Below are 24,190 nucleotides of genomic sequence, written 5' to 3' on the forward strand. Positions count from 1 at the left end.
ATTACCGAACATCTGCCTTTGACGTCCCCGTTATGCGCTCCGACCGTGCGCCCCGACCAGTACGAACCGCCGGTGTAAAAGTAGAAAATGTCCCCTGGAAAAAGTGTCCGGCCCTATTGTATTCTGCTATAATAATAATATTTTTATGGTCCTATTATCGGGTCTATCGAGACCATGACTGACAATGCAATAGCTCAGAGATTGAAGCGCATAATAGAATCCTTTGTTTCCCGGACATTCTATCCTAGGACATTTTAAACTTCTACACCGGTCCAGTGTGATCGTTATTGTAGTCCTCTGAAGATATCAGCCCGAGTCAGCTTGCCAGCACAAGGAAAATAGTGGAAGAGTACCCTCCCCTGATCCCCACCCATAAACGTGCCCGCCCACGGACCCCAACCACCACCACGCCTTTGGCTGCACATTGATTTTTTTACTCTCTCCGCCTCACGTTTGATTGGAAATGCCCCCAAGCTCAGGATGATAGGCCTACTTTTTCCTATTCCGCTGGGTGATGAGTCAACCGAACGTAATCACGACGCCAACGGAGGTTCTTCGAATGCATTGCGAAAGTGACGAAATCAGCGCCTCTAGTCTCAAGATTGCGAAATGCTCCAATTCATTTGTCGTAATATATCGCTTACCATCGGGACGAAATGGATTCTACCAGTAACAATAATGATACAGGTAATAGCATGGTTAATGAAGATTTAGCAGGTATCAATATTATTGTGAAGTTTTCTTTACATAATCGACATTGGCGGCGTTTGGCCAACCAAACCAGCCAGCCCCTTTCGGTACAGCCTGCATACAATGTCAATAACATAGGCCTATGCACATGATGCATCGAATGTAACTGAAATGAAATGCATGAACAGCAGGGCAGCTGCTGTGCAGACTGACAGAGGTATAAAGGGCTAAACTTTAGAATCCCCGATCGGAAATGACGTAGTTTGATCGCATTCAACTATAAATCCATTGAACAGTGGTGCTTGGTTGGTCAACCGATGACCTTTTTTTGGGGTGTGATCGGGGATTCTAAACTCGTTCCGTATAAAGTTATTTATGGACCCTTGACATTTAATAATAAGCGGAATCTTGATTTGTTTGCTTGTTTCACCTATAGGAGATGGGTAGGCCTATTACTATTATTGGTATTATTGTTAATGTTATGTTAGGTGAGCACACTCACTGACAGTGACACTCACACTCACGGGCCATCATGGCCATGGCCATGCAGACGCAGTGACAGTGTGGGCTATTATATATCACATAAACTGTGAGATGCAAACTTGTGATATCGTGATATGGGTAGGTAATCATTAAGTGCATCTCACGGTTTATATTATAAGCCCACAGTGTGACGACAATCACAATTGAATAATGTCGATGCCAAAATCATGAAATGCGAGTATCGTATAGCGAGGCTATAGTTTTGTCCAAGTTTGTTACGAACTGACTACGGGTACGGCAGCCGTATCCCCAATATGAAATTGAATTAAATGCCGAATTTTCATCGTTTACTGAACTTGAAAAGGCAAAAAGAATATATGAAGATGTAAACTTTTGCAAGATGTATACTCGGAGGTCTCGAACGATCGAGAAGTGCCTGAAACGGACGCCGAAGCGGCACTTTAATCCACAACTGCAGTTTGGCGACCTGCCGTACGAATAGCCAAAAAATGTTCAGATACGGCTGCCGTACTATAAAAACCTAAACGGCAGTGGCAGTGACGTAACCGGAGGTGAATGCTTTTGCGCATGCTCAGATCACTGCCGTACGAATAGCCAAAAAATGTTCAGATACGGCTGCCGTACCCGTATCCTCGGCCAAGTTGTTATGTAAACTTGGAAATCTGGACTTTTACTACATTACATTGCAAATACATTACAGTCATAGGCTTACTCTGAAAAGGTTCCCTTCAAACTTTTCAAACAAAATTGGCATTTGGATTGTGAAAAAAAAGGATGCAACTGTGACTCTTTCCCGTTTCCCTCTCTCTGCAACCAAACAATGGAGAGAATAAAGTTTTAATCCTTCTCGTATTGTTCTGGACACTCTCCACGCATGCGAGGAGTTTGGTCAGGGTCTTTCTCGAAACTGTCTATTGTACTGCCACATCGTGAGAAGATGATGGTATGGTACAAATGTAGATAGCCATGGTATCTAGCACTGCATTTACAGAAGCTTAGCAGCCCACCCGGCCTTCATGTAGGCCTACCGGTACATTGATTTAGTTAATGAATTATGAGTGACTTCCTCACGCACGCTGTTATTGTAACTGAACCACTGAGGACCAGGAATGCTTATTAAAAGTGGACCCACAATGATTATGATGACAGTACAGTACTGCCACTTTTTAAAGGGTAATTAAATTAGCGCCATGTCTGCATGACAGAAATAGTAAAATGGGGATACAAAGCAGACCTGGCGATATATTATCGTGCAATGTTAGCATCATTGGGAATTGCCATTCTAAATTTTAACTTCTTCATCTTTGCGAAAATTCGGGCTGCATAGCAGCCATCTTTTAAATCTTTTTTCTGATTTCATTGCCAATGGTTGTATGCAGAGGTACAAATAATACCCAAAAGATTCAGGAGCAGATACACTGCCACTAAAAGTGACTGACAATAATCTTCAGATTGTGGCATGTGACCTCTTTGCTAGACCGTCTGACCCAGATTTGTTTGCCTTCTCTTTTACAGGCTGCACCAGCAAGTAGGCCTGAGGCAACTTCTCAACCTGTGAACAATAGGAAGTCAGTCAAAGCTAAGGTATGTGTGTGACCAAGTTTCCATCACCGAATTCTTTTTAGACCTTGAGATTGTTCGGACTTAACTTGTCATGTCCAATCTGTCATCATGACTTTATGGGAAAACCTGTGGCATGTTTGTCAAGGTTCCGCAGCAAAACATCCCCATAGCATAATGCTGCCACCTCCGTGCTTCACAGTCGGTACGGTGTTCTTTGGATAACCCCCCCCCCCCCATTTTGCCAACGTACTGCTGGTAGTTGTGGCCGAAGACTTCGCTTTTAGTCTCATCAGACCAAAGAACACTCCTCCAGAAGGCTCTGTATTTGCCCACATGTTCTCTCGCAAAGTTCAGCCTTGCTTCCCGGTAGCGTTTTTGAAGTAAAGGCTTCTTTCTTGCCCTGCAGCCTCGTAGTCCACTACGATGCAAGACCTTCTGGACAGTGGACAGTGACACATTTGTCTCTGTAGCTTCTAATTCCTGGCAGAGGTGTTTCTTGGTCGTCTCGGGGTTAATGTGCACCTTTCTAACCAATGTGGGCTCATCTTTGGCTGTCAGCTTGCGCTTTCTTCCTGACCTTGGTAAGGTTGCTGTTGTCCCTGGGTCCCTGTACTTCCGCTTTATTGTCTGAACTGACGCCCGTGGCATATCAAGCTGCTTGAAAATGGCTCTTAGTGAAGTACCAGACTGGTTCAAGTGGACAGGCGACTCTATCAGATCTTGAGAGTACTCCTTTGACCCCATGATGGCTCTAGTCTAAGCTGGCAAATGACCTGAGCAGAAACCCAGTCCATTTTATACTGCTACAGTGGCGCCACCTGAGCTATGACATAATCATGATGGTCAACAGGTAGTGGAGACAAGATAAAAGCCATTGCATTGCCCACCTCAAGGCCAAACAACTAGTAGATAAGGTAGGTGTATGTAAACTTATGACACTCTGAAATATGCATTGTTTTCAAATAGAGCTCATAAAAACAATGAAATTAATGAAACAGAAGTATGTTTTTTAGTTGATGACGAGATGTGATGATAGACTTCTTGTAAACTATATACTCTTCCTGCGTTCTGTAGTTGCAGAGAAAAAGACAGGGTTATATCATCCTTTGAATTGTATGTAAACTTTCGAGCACGACTGTACTCTCTAATTTTTGCCTTGGCCTCCAGAAATAATAGTGTATTTTCAAATTCTTTCTTACCAAACCTGAGTGTGTGTTATTATTGCACCACCAATATCCAATTTGATAACCAGTACGCATGTACCCAATGGTTTGGTTGTCTAATTTTCTAATTGTAATTTCTAATTCTAGTGTAAAAGTCAATAGTTCCCTTTTTTGTCATGGTAATGTTGTGGGCATTTTCTATTCTTGGCTCACATGGGTGAGCTTATATCCTTACGATTTCATCTTGTCCAGCATTGTTGGCTTTGACTTTGTCTGTCGTTAAGCGATTTTATCATATACCCTAAGTGCAGTGATCTGGCAGACGTATATGATAAATAGAAAACTGCACGAGTGTCTGATCCGAGTATCCAGATTGCACTCGATGAATTTCTACGCAGGTCGAGAGCTTTTCAAGCCGTAGAAAATCATCTCGTGCAATCTGGATACTCGGATCAGACACTCGTGCGGTTTTCTTATTGTACATGTAATGTAAGAAGCACTATCAATGGAAACACGTACCACTTTTTTCAGAAAAGAAAAGCCAGCAAGGGAAAAGCAAGCAAGGCGAAGGGTAAGAAATTTTTATTAGATTCAAGTTGCCGTGTTGGAAATAACAGTGGTCATAAGATATATAGAAAATGTAGCACTTGTCTTCATGGCATCATTGCATCACATCATCAGGAGGATAGGATTTTTGATAGAAATTTGCAACCATAAGCTGATTTAGAAATTTGGAACCATAAGCTGATTTAGAAATTTAATTTGCGGAGCAAAAACAAACAGTTATGTGATATTTCCATTGAAATAATGGACTCCTCGGAGTGCATGATGCAATGAGATTACAAAGAAACATTCAGCCAAATGTTCAGTTGTTGAAAGGTTTAATGAGGAACTGACCCCTGTATCCTCATATCCAATCGGGGGGGGGGACAATTTGGTCGCATGGCCATCAGAATGAAATGTAATTGACTTATTTTGCAGGAGACTATTGCGCAGCTGAGAGAATAGACAACTACGACCCCAAAAACAACACGTATTACATAAAGTGGCAAGGATATGATGCGTCCCACAACTCATGGGTAAAAGCGGAAGACGTAACTTCTCCTCTCATCTCTTCTTACAAAGAAAAATTAGGTAAATCATGATTGAAAGGATTATGGCTGTGTGCTCTATGCAGTTGATGTTGTAGTGGTTGTGAGTCAGGCTGATGCAGCAGTTTCTTAGAGGTAGTGCCCAATTCAAACAACTGTAGCTTATCACATAATTATCGTTTATCAGAATTGTGGAGTCAAAAGGAAGGATTGACAATCAATTTATTGAAATTCCTTCAGATGATACATTAAAAGATGTCATAAAACTCACCTGTCCATTCAAAAGGCTTTTGTATTGCAATTACAGAACGGTTTCTATTCAATAAAAACACTTCGCTGGTGAGAAAATTGTTGGGAACACTTCAAAGCAGTGGAAGTCTTTGGTTCAAAGGCATCTCAAACCAGTATGAGGTTGCAGCATGAATGCAGTGTAATTGAGATTTGCTTGTTTTCTTCGCCTTAATTCCATATATTTTGGTAGTGTACCCTTGAAGAAAATGATATGATGTCGTGTGATACTAATATCTGCATAATAGTGGTTCTTTTAATTTCCTCTATTTTAGGTTTCGGAACGCACAAGAAGTGATGCACCTCATGTCTTTCGATTGTTGAACAAATTTATGTGAATTTGTGCAAATCCTCCTGCCTGTGTTTTTTTGTTCAGTGGAATTCACGTATTTCGGTATTCCTTCTTCACCTCCACGCATTATTCATTCTGACATAAACTCACATGATCACTTTTGATGAAAGATTACATAATGGATAATATTGAATTCGTGCAAATATTGTACAATGTAAACTTATCATATCTTTCAAAGGTCTCATTAAAAGTAAATGTAAGTTACATGTACATGTACTGTGGAATTATTGTTTTTTCAGACAATCTGTGGCTGTTGTATACATGTATCATTCAATAAACGTGGCATTTTTCATATTATTAGATACATATATAGTCTTGCCTTTATCTTTGCTACCTCCCAGCGACTTGACTACATGTATTATAAGGGACCATCTCAAAAGTATTTTGAAGCCTAAAAGACTACGGGTAAGTCATTTAGTCTTTTTGAGTGTGGTCACACCCAAGACTAAGTGACTTGAGTCATTTTTGCTTCAAAAAACATGTACCTGTGAGATGGTCCCTGAATTCATACCTTGAGACAATATCCAGACCGGCACTTAATACTGAGTTTCTCTTGAATTGGCATCCATAGAGAAGTCTGGCTACATGTGCTAGGATTGCAAATTACAGCGTACTTAACATGTACATTGGACTTGGAGCCTCCCTCGGTGGATACCTCTCTAATAAGGACACTGGTGCTGAATTGGTTTGGGTGGAATTCCACAACCAGGACGCCTTTCAATTGCAGACGATATTGGAGTGTCCTAACAGCAAGGTAACACTTTACTTAGACAACGTCACGTCCAACAAGAATACACCTGCCACATACGGAAATACTGCCTTTGAAGACGTCATTCAGAATGTTTGGGTTACTTAAGGATTTGTCACACCCACCCAGAATATACACAAGATGTCATTGAAAATGCTTAAAAAAATGTCACATCCAACCTGAATACGCCGAACGTATGGAAATACCGTCTCTGAAGACATTATCCAGCATGGTCGGTTTACTTTCGACACAATGTCACATCCAACCTGAATATGCCTGATCATATGGAAATACCGTCTGAAGACATTATCCAGCATGGTCGGTTTACTTTCGACACAATATCACATTCAACCTGAATACGCCTGATCGTATGGAAATACCGTCTCTGAAGACATTATCCGGCATGGTCGGTTTACTTTCGACACAATGTCACATCCAACCTGAATATGCCTGATCATATGGAAATACCGTCTGAAGACATTATCCAGCATGGTCGGTTTACTTTCGACACAATATCACATTCAACCTGAATACGCCTGATCGTATGGAAATACCGTCTCTGAAGACATTATCCGGCATGGTCGGTTTACTTTCGACACAATGTCACATCCAACCTGAATACGCCTGATCGTATGGAAATACCGTCTCTGAAGACGTCATCCAGAATGGTCGGTTTACTTTCGACACAATGTCACATTCAACCTGAATACGCCTGATCGAATGGAAATACGGTCTCTGAAGACGTCATCCAGAATGGTCGGATTACTTTTGACACAATGTCACATCCAACCTGAATACGCCTGATCGTATGGAAATAATGACTCTGATAATGTCATTCAGAAGAGTTGGGTTTACCTACGTATGATATAATGTCACTTCCAACCAAAATACTGCAGCTGCATATGGTATGTAATTCAGAATGATGGCTTACTTGAGACAATGTCACATCCAACCAGAATACACCTACCGCATACTGAAGCACAGTCTTTGAAGATGTCATTCAGAGTAGTTTGATTTTTCTCAGTAATCCAACAGCCCGCTACATGTATACGTGTACATGCAGGACAATACAATGGTCAGTCACTTCAAAGCGTGGCCTTCAGGGGATGGCACAAGGACAAGGGCAACTTGAATACACAACCTTTCTCAGTCAAGATGAGGCAGATGCTACTTGACCATACACATCTTTGACACCTGTCTGCTCATTTCCGGCAAAAATTAATGGTTCTTTATACATGTAGGCAGCCTGATAGTATCAGCTGTGTTCACCCAAGGTGAGCAACAATGAAAACAAGTGCATGTATTTTGATGCAAGAATCATTTAATTGCTGCTGAAATTCACATTCAGCCAGTAATACAAATCTGCTTATACATAATTGGTGGATTCACAATATATCAGATTACACAAAAGGCATTTTCCAAGGTCCCTAGTGGTCCGGCAATAATTCTAAGTCGTTTTGGGAGTTGCAGGACATCAGCCTAGCCCCCTGCGGTCAGATAAAAAAATTAACCAGCAGCAGGTACCCCCCTCATGATTAAGTTCGTCCCGAGGGCCGGAACATCGCTGTATCGTCGAACAGTTGGCAGATTCCTGAGCGCCAGACGAGCAAAAAAACTCTCACTGAACAGTTTTGCCTCAGTTGACACTTTTTGCCATACGACGTCATTTTAGGGTCGTCACAACACCTGATTTGTGGCGTAGTTTCCCAATAAACTGCATTGGAAGTTCGAACTTTCACTACAAAAAGTCACCTTATTCACAAACATGCTTCTTGAGAACCTCTGCAAGGGCCTTAAGAGATGCCACAGAGTTCCGAAAACGTTAGCATCTCGTGGCATACTTTGTTAGCTTCGAGTGACATTTGGGGACACTATACCCTTTTAGGCAAACTTAGATCAAATCAAGTCGAAAAAGATCGGGATTTCTGAAATAAATCCGGCTTCAAAGGGTTAATTACACGTACTCAATGCCAATGTCATCACAATCCTCCTCCTCAGAGCTAGACGCATCCTCCTCCGAATTTGATTCTTCACCACCAGGTTGCACCTCCCCTTCCTCAAAATCCACCACGATCTCTATGTCAGTGTCTATACATTCAAATACATCTGTTGCTTCTAGGAGAAGGTCTGTGTAGAATTCCTTTGATTCCAGCAGCAACTTCACCAATCCATGGTTTTCTTAAATAGAAGGAGAGCTGGACATTAAAATTCTGAAGTCATCAACAAAGGCAATGCACATACATCTGCAAACCAATAGTTTATGTCTGTCCAGTTAGATTAATGAAAGGCATTCAGTTTGAATTAATTCAAAGTAGGGCGTAGTACATTTGTATTAGTAAACTGAACCTGAGCTGGGAAAGAACGAAGTTGCAATCAGATCCAGATCAGCATCCACAGCCCAGATTAATTCAGAGGTAGTGCCACAGCAAGACAAGTACATGTATGCATCAACCTCCACAAATGTTGGGTAAAAATAATTGCATGGCCACTACCTTGGTTTTTGATGGCCTCATTGTTCACGGTGTTGATTCCGTCTTCCAAGGTGTTGATTTTTTTCTTGAAGAAAAGAGCAGTTGATACCATCTCTTGAATGAGCACAGGCAATTCCTCGATGTACCTGGTCATGTGTTCATGTATATCAACTATTTTCTTCTTCAAAGCAAATGTTTCTCCCTTGTTCCCTGAATTGAAGAAACAAATATTAGGACTACAGGCTAAAAGTTTCTTGCTCCATCCCTCCTACATGTACATACGAAACGCTGGTAAAAATACATGCTGGATATGTCAGAAATGTGACTATAAGATTGAGGCGCAACTTAACATTTCACTTGCAACCAATGCTACATTGCAACCAAACTGTGTTAAATGTACAAGGTAGAATGTACTTTACATCACTTGAAGACCAATGTACCAGTAAGCCTAGAGCAAAATGCCGACCCAGGCTTTAAACCTCAAATTGCTTGATAAACAACAGCTGGATCAATTTCTCTGAACAATCGAAAATGACTGCAGGACATTACCACTTGGAGTTATTTGTGTCCTGGACTTTGTGTTACATGTCCTAAGTGAAGTTTGTGGGTAAATGAATATGAAGTGAATGCCAACCTGCAGGATTATGCCAAGGCAACAAATAGTCCTCTTGCGTGACTTCGTCCACAGAAACATGACAGTCTGCTTTTGAATTGTACAGTGTAACACAATGCTGAAGTTGCTTTCTCTCCTTTTCAAGACGCTTTCGTAGAGAAGCCCAACTCTTTGAAGCATCTGAAATGAAAATGATAAACTTTTAAACTGATCTATATAGCAGTGAACTCGACATGCATCGTAACTGCACAAACTGCTAATATGAAGAAAGCCCCTTTAATACTGTCGTGTTAATTGCTATCTTTCAAATCATGTCATGTTATTTAAACCAATGAACTTTATAAGAATCTGAAAAGAATGAAAGTGTGTATATAATCAAATTGAAAAACTCCCGAAGATAGGGCAGAGGCTGGAAAACCTGGTCAACAAACTGGGTTGACCATGGCACAAGGAAAACCGTGGTGTTCTTGCAGCTTCTATCTTCAGCTCCAGACTCTGAATCACATTCTAGAGAACAAGTTGTGTTTTGATTAAAGAGCTGTGTTCCTTCAGTTATTTTTAGTGCCTGTTACATGTACACTTTGAAAACAAATTTATCTCCTATAAATATATCATACCTGATAACAGCTGACGACGCACATGAGACACAAATTGCACATGATGAACTATGTTTTCCCATTTTCCTAAGTATTGACCTCAATACTGGCTCCCGCACCTCCTCCCAACTCTCCTCTTGTCTTTGCTTCCGGTCAGCATGCGCAACAAAATGCCTTTCTTCCATTCAGATTCAGTGCCTGGCACTTCAGTACTATTGGAAGCCCGAATCCCATTCAGAAGCTCCATAAGTTCAGCTCTCACTGTAAATTAAAAGTGCATTGATAAATACTACCGAGAAAGAAAAAAAAAGTTCTTAAGTGTTGATTCGAAAATACCATTATTTGCCTTAATCAGCAGCCAGTGTTGCCCAATTAACCTTTAAAAAAGAATAAATCATTTGCAAACTATAACCTGACTTGTGATCAACACAAAATTCAAAATTTAGATGAATCAGTTAACGTCGTTTGACCTCTGCAGCCGTAAAAAGTATGGTAGGTCAAATCGGAAACTTACTCCTTATAAAATACACAACTTGATTTGTGTCTTGGAATAGAGCCAACTAGCTGATGAATAAAAAGACCTTAAAGTTAAAAGACAAATCACAAACCTTGCTGGAACACTTGAAAATCGAAAGGTGCATCGATTTCTACTTCATGATTACTTGGTAGCAATTCCTCAGGAAAGTCCTTTAGTTTCTCTGGAAAAACAAGCAATTTTGAAATTAAGGCCAAATGCAGATTACACCAGAAAAGATGCAATTTCTTCCATGGAATTTCTTACATAATGAAATGGCCAGGGCCATTGTGCTCACCTCATGTGGAGGAAAGATGGATAAAGAGCATGGTATTGTGTCATGTAGTGTTAGGTTTGATGTAGGTCCAAGCAATTACAATTTCCCCAAAATGGCCAATTTACAGTACATTCGACCTATGTGACCTTGAAAAGTAGGTCAAATCAAAGAAGACCCGGGTGACACATTGAATGGTTGTTAGAATTAGATGTACCTATGATATAAAATTGGTGCCAATCGGGCAAGTCATTACTAGAAATAATGGCATTTTGAAGAATTTAGGATTTGGCCTCCTCCCTGGAGGCCAAACGGCAAATCAGATCGCACCAAACTTCAGTACCTGCGATCACCTGGCCAAGGGGTACATGTGTACTTAATTTGTGATCAATAGTCATTGCAGTTAAGAAACGTGCCATAGTTACGGCCTGACGGCGAATTTACGCCATTTGACCTCTGTGACCTTGACAAGAAGGTCAAATTAAAAACCTGTGTGACATATACTGTATGGTGGTTAGATGTACCCATGATATCAAATTGGTGGCAATCGGGCAAGAAGTTAAGGAATAATCACATTTTTAAGGTTTTTGGATTTTGCCACCTGGTGGTCAAGTGGTGAATCATATTGGACCAAACTTCGGTCCCTGAGATCACCTGACAAAGGGGTAAATGTGTACCAAATTTGGTATCAATAGTCATTGCAGTTTAGAAACGTGCCATCGTTACATCCTAATGGCCAATTTACACCATTTGACCTCTGTGACCTTGAAAAGGAGGTCAAATCAAAAACCCGGAGGATATATGATGCACCTTTGCTAGAAGTACCTACCATATTTTTTTCAAAATTTCCCGACTACTATTAAGGGAGATATTGCATATTTTCACTTTTAACGTTTGGCCCCCTGGTGGCCAAACCATGAAACGAATCGGACCGAAACTTGGTCTCCAAGGTGTCATTACATAAGGGTACATGTGTACCAAGTTTCAACTCAATAGCTCTAACAGTTACGAAACGTGCCCTGCTAACGGACGACGGACGACGACGACGGACGACGGACGCCACGGTATGGGATAAGCTCACCTCTGCTAAGAGGTGAGCTAAAAAGGGTGGAAAAGACTAATTTTTCTGGTTTTATTTTAAAGATTGGTGAGAAATTTTAACGAGGTATAGCAGTGATAGGGTTGGATTTGTAGGCATAAATCATTTGTCCAGAACATATAATTATCAGTTAATTGCACAAATGTAAGACTAGTCTAGCAGCAATATTTTTCCATGTATAAAGCCTAATTGAATATTGATGGCTCAGACGAGGTGAAGGCATTTGTCAACCAAAAACAATCTACCTGTCGTTGAGGTTTTCTTCCCTTTTCTTTCTCTTCTGGGAACTGATGGACCATCTATAGCACCATTGATGTCCCTGGATGGAGCCTTCACATATGGCTTTAAGTTCTTTTTAGGATAGGTTTTCCTCTTTTCCCTGCGATAGGAGGCAGCCAACTCTTTGATTCGTGCATAATGCCCTGCATTCTCGCAAGAAGGATTATCACCATTACCATTGGATGATGCTGAAAAACAAACACATAAAGTGACAAATACTAATAGTCAAAACTATGACTTAGCCTAGACAAAATACAGCCTCCATGCAGGCAACACTCGATTTATGATTTTAACAAACACGAAATACTTTTCTACTGAGTTTTGTAACACCATGATTCTATCCAAATGGGCCATTGTGCGCTAGAGTGACAGGCCTTTTAATTACGTGGAGACCTCTACACCCTGTATTTTTTTAGCCTATTTTGGGGGACATGTTTTTTTGCTTTTTGGCTTAATTTGGGGACATTTCATCACGCCAATTTGCCTGAACAGCGATGTCATAAATCAAAGTTAGTGACTGATATCACCACATACACCTGAAAAATCATAATTTTAGGGGAAAACTTTAAAATGAGGCCATTTGGATGAGATTTGGTTATGTTAGGGGTCAAAAAACGCTTCAGGGGGTCATATTTAAAAAAAAAAGAAAAAAAAAGACCTAATTTGGGGACATCCTGTACGGTGTAGGAATCATGTAATTGAGAGGCCTGAGTGACCTTATACAGTCCTTCGTAACTGGGAGTGCTGACCTGCCAGATTTCGGTCTCATGTTCACGGGCTTAGCGCCTTCGTTGCTCAAGAAATAGGCAAAGAACCCCCCCCCCCCCCCCTGCGATATCAGGCTACGCCCCTGAACGTTCATGTGATACATGTTCTATGTTATTTTCGAATTGGTCAATCACTGTGCATGAGGTGACTTGTGACAAGACATCACATGGAAATAATTAATGCGATGACAGGGTAATCGGCCTGGGAAATATTGAAACGCCACAATATTTGAGGCCACAATTCATGAATTACCTCTTTTGGCAGAATGGCAGGCACGCCGGTCTAAGTCAATGAATGTGAAATTTTGAATTTATGGTTAGGGCCAGGGGGGCGGCCTGCCCGCCCGGCAAGCGTGGCCACACAGGGTAGGCTAGGCCTAGGGGGTGGGCATGGTGGGGGGGGGGGACTATCCCTACCATTACATCAATCATGAATCATCATCAATGTGTATGTCAATGATGACAAATAATGATGAAGATGTCCACGCATCGAGCATTTACATACATTTACGGCAGCAGCATGGGGATGCATCTCATTTATCAGGTGGTAGGCCTAGCTAAGCACGTGCCCTGCTGGGCCTGGGCCGGGGCTGGGCGACGGCCATGCTTTTTTCTCAGATCGATTTAGGACAATTAGCCTAGGTGACAAAAAAACAACACCTTGGCGACCATCTGGCTATACTTACCACCAAATTCCATGGTCAGGATATTTGATGCGGTCCTAACTATGACATGGTCTACGTTTCATAGCCTACCGGTACTTCAAACCGTAAATAGCAATGGAATTGAGCAAAACTGAAACACTACAACACCATGAACACCATCCGATAAATCGAATGTCGCACGTTCTGTATCCCGCGAGATCTCGAAACTACTGCGCACAGGCGCGAGAAATTATATAATAGCTCAATTGCCCCCTACCCCTTCAATTCAGCTCAGGCCCCCTCGACTAACTACCTCCACCCCCCCCCCAAATGTAAAATGATATCGTTTTTAGATTTGCTGTCGGTGTAGTCGGGGTTTGTTTGTCAGTCAAGGGGGCAACCGAACGGGGGGGGGGGGGGGGAGTTTCACGTGCCTGTGCTGCTGTTTTAGTAGCGGCAGAGGCAGTGGCTAAAAAAGTAGCACGAGAAACGAGGATGAGCTGATATAGTTCTCCAGTAAAATGGGTTGCCGCAAATATTGACAACTTTAAAACTGTCGAAAACTTGCGTGAAGATTTATCAGAATAATTGAAGAGTCATGAAACTATATGATTACTACAAACCTAATGCAAATCTAAAACATTCATACGGGCTGGTTTTGCGAATAGATGGATACCTTTGTTTACAAAATGATGTCACTCTGACGTCACGCATAACTTAAAAGATACTTCGTTGCTATAGTTCATCATTATCCCACTGTAGCGCAATGTCTGTTTAGTTCCACCCCTAGCTGAAAGGTGGGGCAGCCTGATTTGGATCGTGGGATATGTACGTTATAAGCCACTAATACCAATCGTAGATATACCACTATTGTTTGCGGAGAATGCACTGACAAGGGACAAGCTATTCAGAAATGTAAAGGTTTGTGTGAGAGTAAGGTTCTGCCAAGTCTACAGCCGCTGGAACAGGGGTATGCATGAAATGACGTCGCGTCATTTTTGGAGGCAGGTAGGCCTGGCCTCCGCACCGGCTAGTGAGACCTGTAGCGCGTGCGTTTGAGTTAGTGCGCATGCGCTTTCTACGGAAAATAGAAATGGCCTGTGTTGTGGACGAGTGGTTTCAGGTTTCACGGTAGGATTTTGTCATGGAAACGGGAAATTAGACATTGAGACCAATGTACTTTCAAGATTATTGCATTATAAATGGGACCAGACCGTCGACAGCTTCCTACACCCCATGATATTGACGAAATCGTCGTCGAAACGGGCAGCCCCGGACCGATCATGTTGGTGCGCATGCGTACTACGGAAAAGTTAGCAGACGGAAAATCTTTTGCGGAGTTCAAAGCACGATTTCTTCGCGGAAAGAGAAAAATAATCTCTGGCAGCGATGCAGATTGTTGTTTAATGCATTTCGATTCGCCTCAGGGTATCGTCGCACTTTGATTCGGCCCTGTTTTGACGAAATCTCCAACGGAACAGCGGCTAGTCTGCGTAAACATCATCGCGTCCCGCTGAATTGTTTTGGAAAAAGAAAATCTCTCCCCAGGTAAATTGCTGTGCATTGGCGTATAAGATTCGCGTGCAAATATTTCACCTGGGCGTGGAGGTTTTCTGGTTCCGGGTCAAGTTTTTTTCGTTGACGGTATACACGCACTCTCTAACCATTAAGCTCGCTCAAGATCTCCCTATAAATTGTGAAATGTTTCCGCCGACTCAAAATCAAATTTCTCATCAAAAATTGTATAAAGTTTGGCGTGGATGCAGCCCACAAATGATTTCATAAACATATATGATTATTGATAGTAATAGCGCTATTGATTACATGTGCAAAGATAATAACTTAACGGGGAAAATTCGCCTCAAAACACGGCCATTCCGCCGTGATGATTTTAGATATGCGAAACCAGAATTGCATTGTTGAGACATTGTTGGCAATGAAATAGGACAATTTCGTTGAGATAGTTTTTGGCACGGATCGTTGATTTTCATCACTTAGGTTCCGTCTAACACCTCAGAAATCCCACTCGTGTGGTTTGTGTAAGGAATACCCTATCACTATTTAGTTCTTTAGCGAGAACTTACCCAAATGATTCAATTTCTAGTCCTATATATGCATTTATCCAGGGAGCTCTCACACAGCACACCGGTTTAATCGATACCATCCTTTAATTGCTGCATTGCATTTCGAAATTTTCCTAATACCAGTTACAGTAATAACACCACCTGCTTCCAGTATGTTGTCCATGTATTGTAATACTTCACAGGTGTTGCAACCTGTTCAATGCCTATTCACAAGGTACAAAGACGTATATGCGATTTTACGAAGCATACTACGGTTCTGGTTTAGTAGAAAAGTCTGTGAGATGGACATAATCAATGAATCCCAGAAGTATATTATCCTTTATTGATACATCTTATTGTTATATCAATACTTTTGTAAACACTTAATCTAATAACTAAAATTTTTACCTTCAATCACAGATTATTGTGTTTTGAATACCTCAGAATAATTAAAGTATTTAATTGTAGGACGCCTCAAAAATAACAGCATCATTGTTTTACCGTAATTTTGTTTTAAATTTGCCACTTATGAATTTTGGATTAAAAGCCCGGGACCAAGAACAAAACAACATCGACAGTTCGATTCAGGAATATCATCCCACATCTGCATGATTGTTTTGTTAGCAGATTTGGCTAGTAGTGTGGTCAGATACTTAATTAGCTCCCGTTGATGTGACGTCATCACTATGTTTGAGTGCGTAGGTTTCACAAATGAGTTACGTGTAAATATTTTAACATAGAAAATAAGCCATCTGTTCTGTATTCATTATTATTACACTTTTGATGAATGTTATATTAAACTATCTAGCCTAGAATAATATCCAAACATTTCGTAATATATACTTCGCACTGACTGGGACCACTGTTGTGTAGCAAACACCGCTGTGTTGGGTGTGGCTCATGTCTTCGGCGCTTACCGCGGCCCGCGAGGAATCGATTTTTAGTTATTTTCGTTAGATTTGGAATGGGACAACTTGCAGAGATTTCTTGCTTTTGTTCACATATTATAACAGTTATTTGTATAAGTTAAGGTCCCTCTTCTTGAGATGAGTGTCAAAGGAGTCGCCTGTGGCAGAATCACAGTGCGTTTGTGTAATGTAAAGTTAATGTTTGTAGAAGTAATTCAATATTTGCTGCGGCCATTGTGTAGTGTAAATGCAGACCATGTGCGTTGCTATTTGGGGGTGTGGTTGCGCCCACCATTCTTGCTATCTAAGGCATGATTTCAACGTTGTCAGGTCACCAACATTATGTAAGACTATCTGTCTCAATCTATCAGATTTTTATGGACCAGTCGTGATGATTTGTAAGGTGATTTGGGTCGGTTTGGTAGTTTAATCATGTAACGCCAGGTGGCAGCACCTGCTGAAGACGTCTTGGAAGACAGTCACAACCTGTCTTCTCCACTTTGGAGACTAGTACCAGTTTAACTTTGTCTGACAATGTTCGTGTCATTTCATTTCAGTTTACGTTCAATTTTGAGGTCAATAAAGCGTTCAGCATATTCGGAACCACACTGGTTATTGGTTCATTGATCAAGAACGTGGATGGAGACCGTTACAACCGCCATTAGTCGATATTTGGGTATGATGACGTCATTACAGTAATAATAGAAGTAAAACTGGATACCGTCACTGTAGTTTACAACAATGTCCATCGGTCCCTATTGTTGGGCTGTTGTGTTGCTCCACCGACGCGCGTTTCTGCCCCTGATGTCATTCAAACTGTGAACTTCGAACAAGACAGATGCAAGTTAACCCCAGCCACCCTGATGAAGCCTAGAGGGGCAGAAACGCGCGTCGGTGGAGCAACACAACAGCCCAACAATAGGGACCGATGGACATTGTTGTAAACTACAGTGACGGTATCCAGTTTTACTTCTACTATTCCGATTTTATTGTCTGGTCCGTGTGTATCATCGGTTGATCCTGTACTCCTCAACATGTGCCATTTGGACAGCCCACCTGCTTGACTACAACAGAATGTTTCAACAACAGAGTCGCAACAAAGTCTATAACGTCACAACGTCATTGAGAAACCACCCCTGAGTCATGATGTCACTGTGAACTTCGAACAAGACAGATGCAAGTCAACCCCAGCCACCCTGATGAAGCCTAGAGGGGCAGAAACGCGCGTCGGTGGAGCAACACAACAGCCCAACAATAGGGACCGATGGACATTGTTGTGAACTACAGTGACGGTATCCAGTTTTACTTCTACTATTCCGTCATTACAGTAATAACCAATCAGACGTTAGCAATAATATGGGTCATAAGCCCCTAGTAATTCATCAATAACGTCTCGTTGAGTTATTAACATTGAAAAATGTTTCGGAATGAACATTATACAAATAGTGGATGTTTGGGAGTCCGATATGGAATTTTGATGGACGAAGAAATGTCATGGCGGACGAGGCTTTGCGAGTCCGCCATGACATTTCTGAGTCCAGCAAAATTCCATATTGGACGACCTTAAACATCCACTATTTGCTATATTATGCAACCAAATGTCTTGGCAAAGAAATCAATCCAAAGGAAAATAATGAAACAATTTGTTTTTAATGAAATTGGATTAAAACCTTTTAGAATCCGTTACGACATTTTTTTGGATCCGTTATTGCTTTTTTGGATCCGATACGATGGGATGACTTGAAATCACATGATGTGAATCGAGTTACGCTATTGGCCAAGAACATTTGGTAGCATAATATTGTGTCATGTCTCATGATCAATTATTGATATTGCGCATGCCTGCTCGTGACTTCAATTCTGGTTGAAAATGAGAATTTTGGTACAGACATTTTTGACACGTCTTACAAGATTCATGGTCGTGCAAAACGTACATTAGCCAACGTGCTGAAATTTACGCACAATATATTATTCATATTAGATACTTTCTGTGCGTCCATGTCTCAGTTATGCAACTTTAAAAGATGAAAAAGATTACACGTAAAAACGAGTGATGATTTCGCTACCTCGAGCGAATCATTCGGCGCAGAATTGAAAGATTATGCGATATTGTTGTTAATTAAAGATAAAAATTTTGTTATTTATGCAAATTCACTTTGCCATACAAAAATGTTCATGAACATAAAACATATATTTACAAAAATACAGCATGGCACAGTAGGACAGTAAATAGGCTAAAGCCTTTAATTTACTGCCCTTAAAAGACAACAATAGCGTTGATAAAGCACAATAAGTTAAGTTGGAGGACACAGAGCACAGCGACAAAAGCTTGTCCAAGTGCATGTGTTCTGTACATTAAAAGAAGAAACTTGCTTAGATTTGTAAAGGTCCATCCACGACCATGCGTTTGAAACATTCATGTTTGAACTACTTTTAGCTTTAAATGGCAACTAGTTCCAGGGCTTTACAGTACGATTAAAAAAAAAGCATAAAACGTTTCGGTGCGACACAACGGACTTTTTTGAAGTATGTGATCACCTCTTCTAGTATAAAAAGTAACACAAGACTCAACTAAATTTAACACTAAATTTACCGGTTAGGCAGTTGTGTACAAAATACTGGTCTAAAATCTCGCGTCTGAACGAAAGGTGAAATTTTAATTCTAGAAGCCTGGCGAGGTAATCCTTTTCGTTACCTAACATATGCCAACTGGCACGAGGTTGGACCACTTCGAGACGACACAGGTTCCGCCTTGAGGAGTTGTCCCATTCAACCGAGCAGAATTCAAGTTTACTGCGTACTACACTATTATACATAAACAATATTTGAGCAATTGCCTGTGATTCTTCTTACCGCATACCATGCCCTAAACGTACTACTTGCGGCCAAGGTCTTTTACATGAATAACCCTCTTAAGGAGAGAGCCACGAAAGTTTTATTGAAAAATGATAGGGTTAACCTTACGTATTAAAGAAATCACATGACATGTGGCGATGTTGAAATTCAGCTCCAGCTCATTAGACTGTCGAGATCACCTTGCAAGTCCATACAATCGGTCAAACTGGTAATTGTTCTATAACATTTCGCATCATTGGCGAACAGAGCAGACTCAGTCCGACTGTTTACAACAGACGGCAAGTCATTTATAAACAAGATAACTAACAGTGGGCCCAAAATGGAACACATGGGCACCCCAGAAATAACAGGCAAAAGAGAAGATTCTGCTCCATCGATGATCACTCTTTGCTGTCGGCCCTCCAAATAGGACCTGAACCACTCTAAAAGTTGACCGTGAAAACCGAATGAACGTAACTTATTACATAAAAGGTTGTGCAGCACGGAATCAAACGCCTTGGAGAAGTCTAGGAACAGGACGTCAACCTGTCCACCACCGTTCAGAACACTACCTATTTTGTGAAGTACTTCAGTCAGCTGTATACCATTTGAACAGCCCTTACAAAAACCATGCTGGGCTGGATTCAACAAAGGCTTATTAAAAGGGTATATACTATTAGAGACACCTCTCCATCACCTTAGACACAGCAGAGAGGAGAGTGATTCCACGACAGTTCGTAACCGACTCTCTGTCCTTTTTCTTAAAAACCGGAATAACATTAGCAGTTTTCCACTCGGATGGTACGACACCAAGTTGTAAAGACATATTCAAAACAAAACAAAGTGATTCGCTCAAAACATCAGAGCAAGACTTCAAGACGCGAGGTGAAATGTTATCAGGGCCACAAGCTTTTGTGGCATCTAGTTTACCTACCGTTTCAACATCCTGCATGAAAATTGCATACAACCCAGATGTTGACTCTCGAACTGTTTTATATCAGGATACACAACCGGCACGGAGTGCGCGAACGAGGAGTAGAAGTATTGGTAAAATAACTTAGCCTAAAGGTGACATTCCACGTGAGAGAAAGTGTCGACATTTTCTCTCAGTGACTGTCGACATAAATATATTTAATCCATTCACGTGCGAGAAAATCGTACTGACAGTTACTATCGGAGAGATGATTTCTAGCTATCGCGAGTTTCTCTCGGGAGAATGTTTCCGTAGCTTCTTCCACGTGAGAGTAAAACTGTCAGAAAACAGCCATCGGACGGTCATTGATCCCTCCACGTGCGAGTTAGGCCTATTGGGAAAGGTATTTAGTATGATGCCTTCGAAGAGAGCGGAGGGAGCAGCCGCGGCTGCGGTGTACATTATTCTACAAAAAAAGAGGAAGCACAAGATCTGGGCTCACAAGTGACTGATGAGAAGAGAAACCTATGGGGCTTATCATGCTCTTCAGCAGGAATTACTCCTTGAAGATCCGAATTTTCGTTCATTGATGTTGGATGTAATGGCAGGGTTGCAGACGGAGGAGTTTTCGCGAAATGCTCATTGGCTGTGGGTCTCGAGAACAAAACGCTTCATTTACCGCCCCCGGAAGTTCTCCCACGACGAAACCGCAAGGTACCGTACGTTATAGTAGCCGATGATGCATTTCCACTTCGTGAGAACATAATGAAACCGTACCCGTTACGTAATATCCCGAGAGCGATGCTTATTTTCAACTACAGGTTGTCAAGAGCAAGACGAATTGTCGAAAATGCTTTCGGACTGCTGTCCAGTGTTTTTCGAGTCTTTCGAAAGCCAATACCAGTAGGGCCGGAAAAAACGGAAACAATAGTGTTGGCGTCGTGCGGATTACACAACTTTATGATATCAAAGAAAGCCTCCCGTCATAGGTATGCTCCGCGTCGCATACCTGGTTCTTGGCGAAAAGAGGGTATGCCCAAAAATAACCTGCTGGAAATCACCATGCGCTCACTGCTACAGCAATCGGAGATGAATTACGGGATTACTTCCTATCTCCACAAGGAGAAGTTCCTTGGCAGTATGGATTGATGTAATGATGCTAAAAGATGACAGTTTCATAAGCAAATGCAAACATAATGTATGAAAAAATATGAAATAAAAATGCAGCGCTTACCAAATTTGTTGTTGAATTTCTTCCTTGCATTCCTCCCTAAATGAACACGAGCACTTGAAAGAACGGCCATTTTGACACGTAGTTTTCATCAGTGCCTTGCCCTGACTTTTTTTCCCCATCTTCTTTATCTCAGCTGAGTACTGATTTCGGAGGTTGTGTATCTTCCGTTGGTATTCTATAACATCTCTATCCAGAACTGCCCCAATTTCTTTCCACGCCAACGCCTTCTTTCCCCTGTCTCTGTAGAGATTAGATTGCACATCCCATAGGCACGGGTTGCCCTCATACACAGCTATCAGTTGGAGTCGTTCCTCTTTGCTTGCTTCCATGTTGCTGGTAGCTATGCATATGCGCCAAATGACCAATGCATTGAATACTTGCTGGAAGTTTATTGCAAAATAGAACCAGTCCTATTCACTGAGAGCACTATCTGACTTAACAAAAAGTGTCCGAAATGACCTACCTTTGGTCCGTCCACATGACATAAGATCGCCCAGCTATACACTTCTGACATTTATTGATCGCTCTCGGACAGCTGCTCGCAGCGTCTTGTCCACATGCGACTTGGTGTCTGAGAGTGTCTGAGAGTGAACTTCTGAGAGAAAACTCTCACGTGGAATGTCGCCTTTAGAGTTGCACACTGTTGCGCACTGCACATCCAACTTCACAGTAGGAGGAACCGAGTTAGACTTAGCCTTTGCATGATAAAATGACCAAAACTTTTTAGGTATGAAACTAATTTCTTCACCCAATGAAGAAACATGTAATTTTTATTTGTCGCGAGTTCTTCTTCTTCTTCAGCGTTCAACCTGCCTAAGTAAAACTATAACCTCAGTCATGTGGCGGAGATGAAGCGGCTTGTCACCCGAAGGTCCGGCTGTGTTCCCCACAGCTTTTCTTCGACCTTCGTGTCTTTAGACCAGAATCTATCTCGTAAATCCTGGTACAGGGGACAGTCCTGTAGGATGTGCGTTGGTGTTTGCACTGCTGTCTGGCATTACCATTCTGCTGTGTCTCTTACTCCTATACGTTTAAGATGCCCACGTAGGCCACAGTGGCCTGTTCTTAGACGGTAGAAAGTAGTAGCGTCTTTTCGGTCAAGTAGCCACAGCTGATCTGATTGGGGGTGGTGGTTTCCCTGGATTTTCTTCCAGTCATTTCTGCATTTCTGCTTCAGGAGTGTTGTTATTTCTCTGTATGACTGCTTCCCATTTGGCTGGATCTGTAGGCTTCCTTCTTTTGCTAGTTGGTCAGCCCTTTCATTTCCAGGTATTCCACAGTGGACGAGAATCCATTGCAAGACCACGTGGTGGTTACTGGTGAGATCTTGGAGGTGTTCTTTCAGATATTTGATGTCTGACTCGATGTTTTTTTATGTTAGGGCTTGGAGTGTGGACAGTGAGTCTGTTAGAATGGCTATCAGTGGTGATGTCATTTGAGACTGTGCTAGATGTTTCGCGGCAGTTGTTATAACTAGCACCTCTGCTTTGAAGTTGCTGCAGTATTTTTCTCAAGGGACGGAGAGGGTTGAGCTTTCTCCACAAGGGTATCTTATGTAGATTCCACGTCCTCCGTTTTTCACTGCGCTTTCAGCTGATCCGTCCGTGTAGGCTGTGTCCATCTGTCATGTGGGTATTGCCGGTCAATATGTTCCATGGTGAGAGCTTTTTGGATATCCGGTAGTTGGATCCCCTTGCTTCTCAGGTCTGGTACTGAAGGTTGGATTTCCACTCGGAGCTCTTGCTGGGACCACGCTGTTGGCTGCAGGTTTTCAACTTGATTTCCTGGCTGAAGCAATTCAGAAGCCGAATCTTGTAGACTCTTAGTCAGATGGTTTTGACTTTTGCGTTTTAGACGGTTCTTGGGCGCTTCCTCAGGCTTGGGGTGAAGAGGGTGACTTGGAAGGCGTCTGATTTTCTCCCCATGGATGAGGATTTTCTGGTTCCTCCTGTGTTCCAGGGGTTCGATGCCAGCCGTCCTTTCCATGTCAGCAATCCAGGTCGACTTCATAGCTCCTAGGTTTATCCTCAGGCCGAAGTTCTGTACTTTGTCGAGTTTTGCTTTGTTTGTTTTGGCGGTTGTTGCCCAGCTTTGAGAAGCATACTCCATAACTGGTCTAACAGATCCTGTGTAGACCTGCTTGAGTATCCTGGCGTTAGCGCCCCAGCCGGTTCCCGCAAGCTTCTTCATCAGGGCTAATCGTTTGATTGCTCTGTCTCTGACTGACTCGACTTGTGTCTTCCATGTCATCCTGGAGTCATGTTTGATGCCAATGAAGGTGGGGTTGTCTTCTTTGGGAATGACCTGGTCTCCTATCTTGAGTGTGATGTTTTTATTTTTTGTAGATAGGCTGAAAAGGGTGGCACAGGTTTTCGTCTTGCTTGTTTCTTGTCCCCAATCATCTGCCCAGGTGTCGACGTTATTCACAGTTTCTTGAATGCGTTTTGTGGCAGTGCTTGTGTATAGAGTTGTACTCCTGACAGAGAAGTCATCCGCATGTAAGGTGTTGGAGACGCTTGGGGGTACGCATTCAGTGAGATCGTCTATGTAGACTTGGGGGTGACTATTTCGAAGTCCTTAG

At 41.9% G+C, this 24,190-nt stretch overlaps 2 protein-coding genes across 9 annotated transcripts; one reads left to right on the plus strand and one right to left on the minus strand.

The window, feature by feature from the left end:
* Positions 1-254: 254 nt before the first annotated feature.
* Positions 255-5,949, plus strand: LOC135489636 (uncharacterized). Of its 8 annotated transcripts, XR_010447189.1 has the most exons (6): positions 349-687; positions 2,710-2,778; positions 3,567-3,671; positions 4,452-4,491; positions 4,902-5,054; positions 5,575-5,945. XR_010447189.1 is itself a non-coding variant. In XM_064775071.1 (5 exons), the coding sequence occupies exons 1-5, from the start codon at positions 610-612 to the stop codon at positions 5,595-5,597; spliced, it is 363 nt and encodes a 120-aa protein (XP_064631141.1). In that variant the 5' UTR covers positions 364-609; the 3' UTR covers positions 5,598-5,944. The 8 variants fall into 8 exon arrangements, 1 of the variants encoding a protein (XP_064631141.1); XR_010447185.1 differs by having other exon boundaries at positions 255-687; positions 2,710-3,671; positions 5,575-5,947; XM_064775071.1 differs by lacking the exon at positions 3,567-3,671 and having other exon boundaries at positions 364-687; positions 5,575-5,944.
* A 1,762-nt stretch (positions 5,950-7,711) lies between these two features.
* Positions 7,712-13,825, minus strand: LOC135489364 (uncharacterized). The gene is made up of 7 exons (XM_064774702.1): positions 13,699-13,825; positions 12,212-12,433; positions 10,688-10,777; positions 10,101-10,340; positions 9,505-9,663; positions 8,892-9,080; positions 7,712-8,577 (listed from the first exon to the last, which is right to left on the minus strand). Exons 1-4 carry the CDS (start codon positions 13,709-13,711, stop codon positions 10,180-10,182), a joined length of 486 nt encoding a protein of 161 aa, XP_064630772.1. The 5' UTR covers positions 13,712-13,825; the 3' UTR covers positions 7,712-8,577; positions 8,892-9,080; positions 9,505-9,663; positions 10,101-10,179.
* Positions 13,826-24,190: the final 10,365 nt, after the last annotated feature.

Source organism: Lineus longissimus, chromosome 6, assembly GCF_910592395.1.
Source record: "Lineus longissimus chromosome 6, tnLinLong1.2, whole genome shotgun sequence".
Classification (NCBI taxonomy): domain Eukaryota; kingdom Metazoa; phylum Nemertea; class Pilidiophora; order Heteronemertea; family Lineidae; genus Lineus; species Lineus longissimus.

Excerpts from the sequence above, each read along its gene's own strand:
- LOC135489636 (XM_064775071.1), top strand. The coding sequence starts at position 610 with ATGCTCCAATTCATTTGTCGTAATATATCGCTTACCATCGGGACGAAA. Across the intron at positions 4,492-4,901 it reads AAAAGCAAGCAAGGCGAAGG|GAGACTATTGCGCAGCTGAG; the intron begins GTAAGAAATTTT and ends CTTATTTTGCAG. Across the intron at positions 5,055-5,574 it reads TTCTTACAAAGAAAAATTAG|GTTTCGGAACGCACAAGAAG; the intron begins GTAAATCATGAT and ends CCTCTATTTTAG.
- LOC135489364 (XM_064774702.1), bottom strand. Across the intron at positions 10,778-12,211 it reads GAAGAAAACCTCAACGACAG|AGAAACTAAAGGACTTTCCT; the intron begins GTAGATTGTTTT and ends TTGTTTTTCCAG. Across the intron at positions 10,341-10,687 it reads TTTTCAAGTGTTCCAGCAAG|TGAGAGCTGAACTTATGGAG; the intron begins GTTTGTGATTTG and ends TTTAATTTACAG.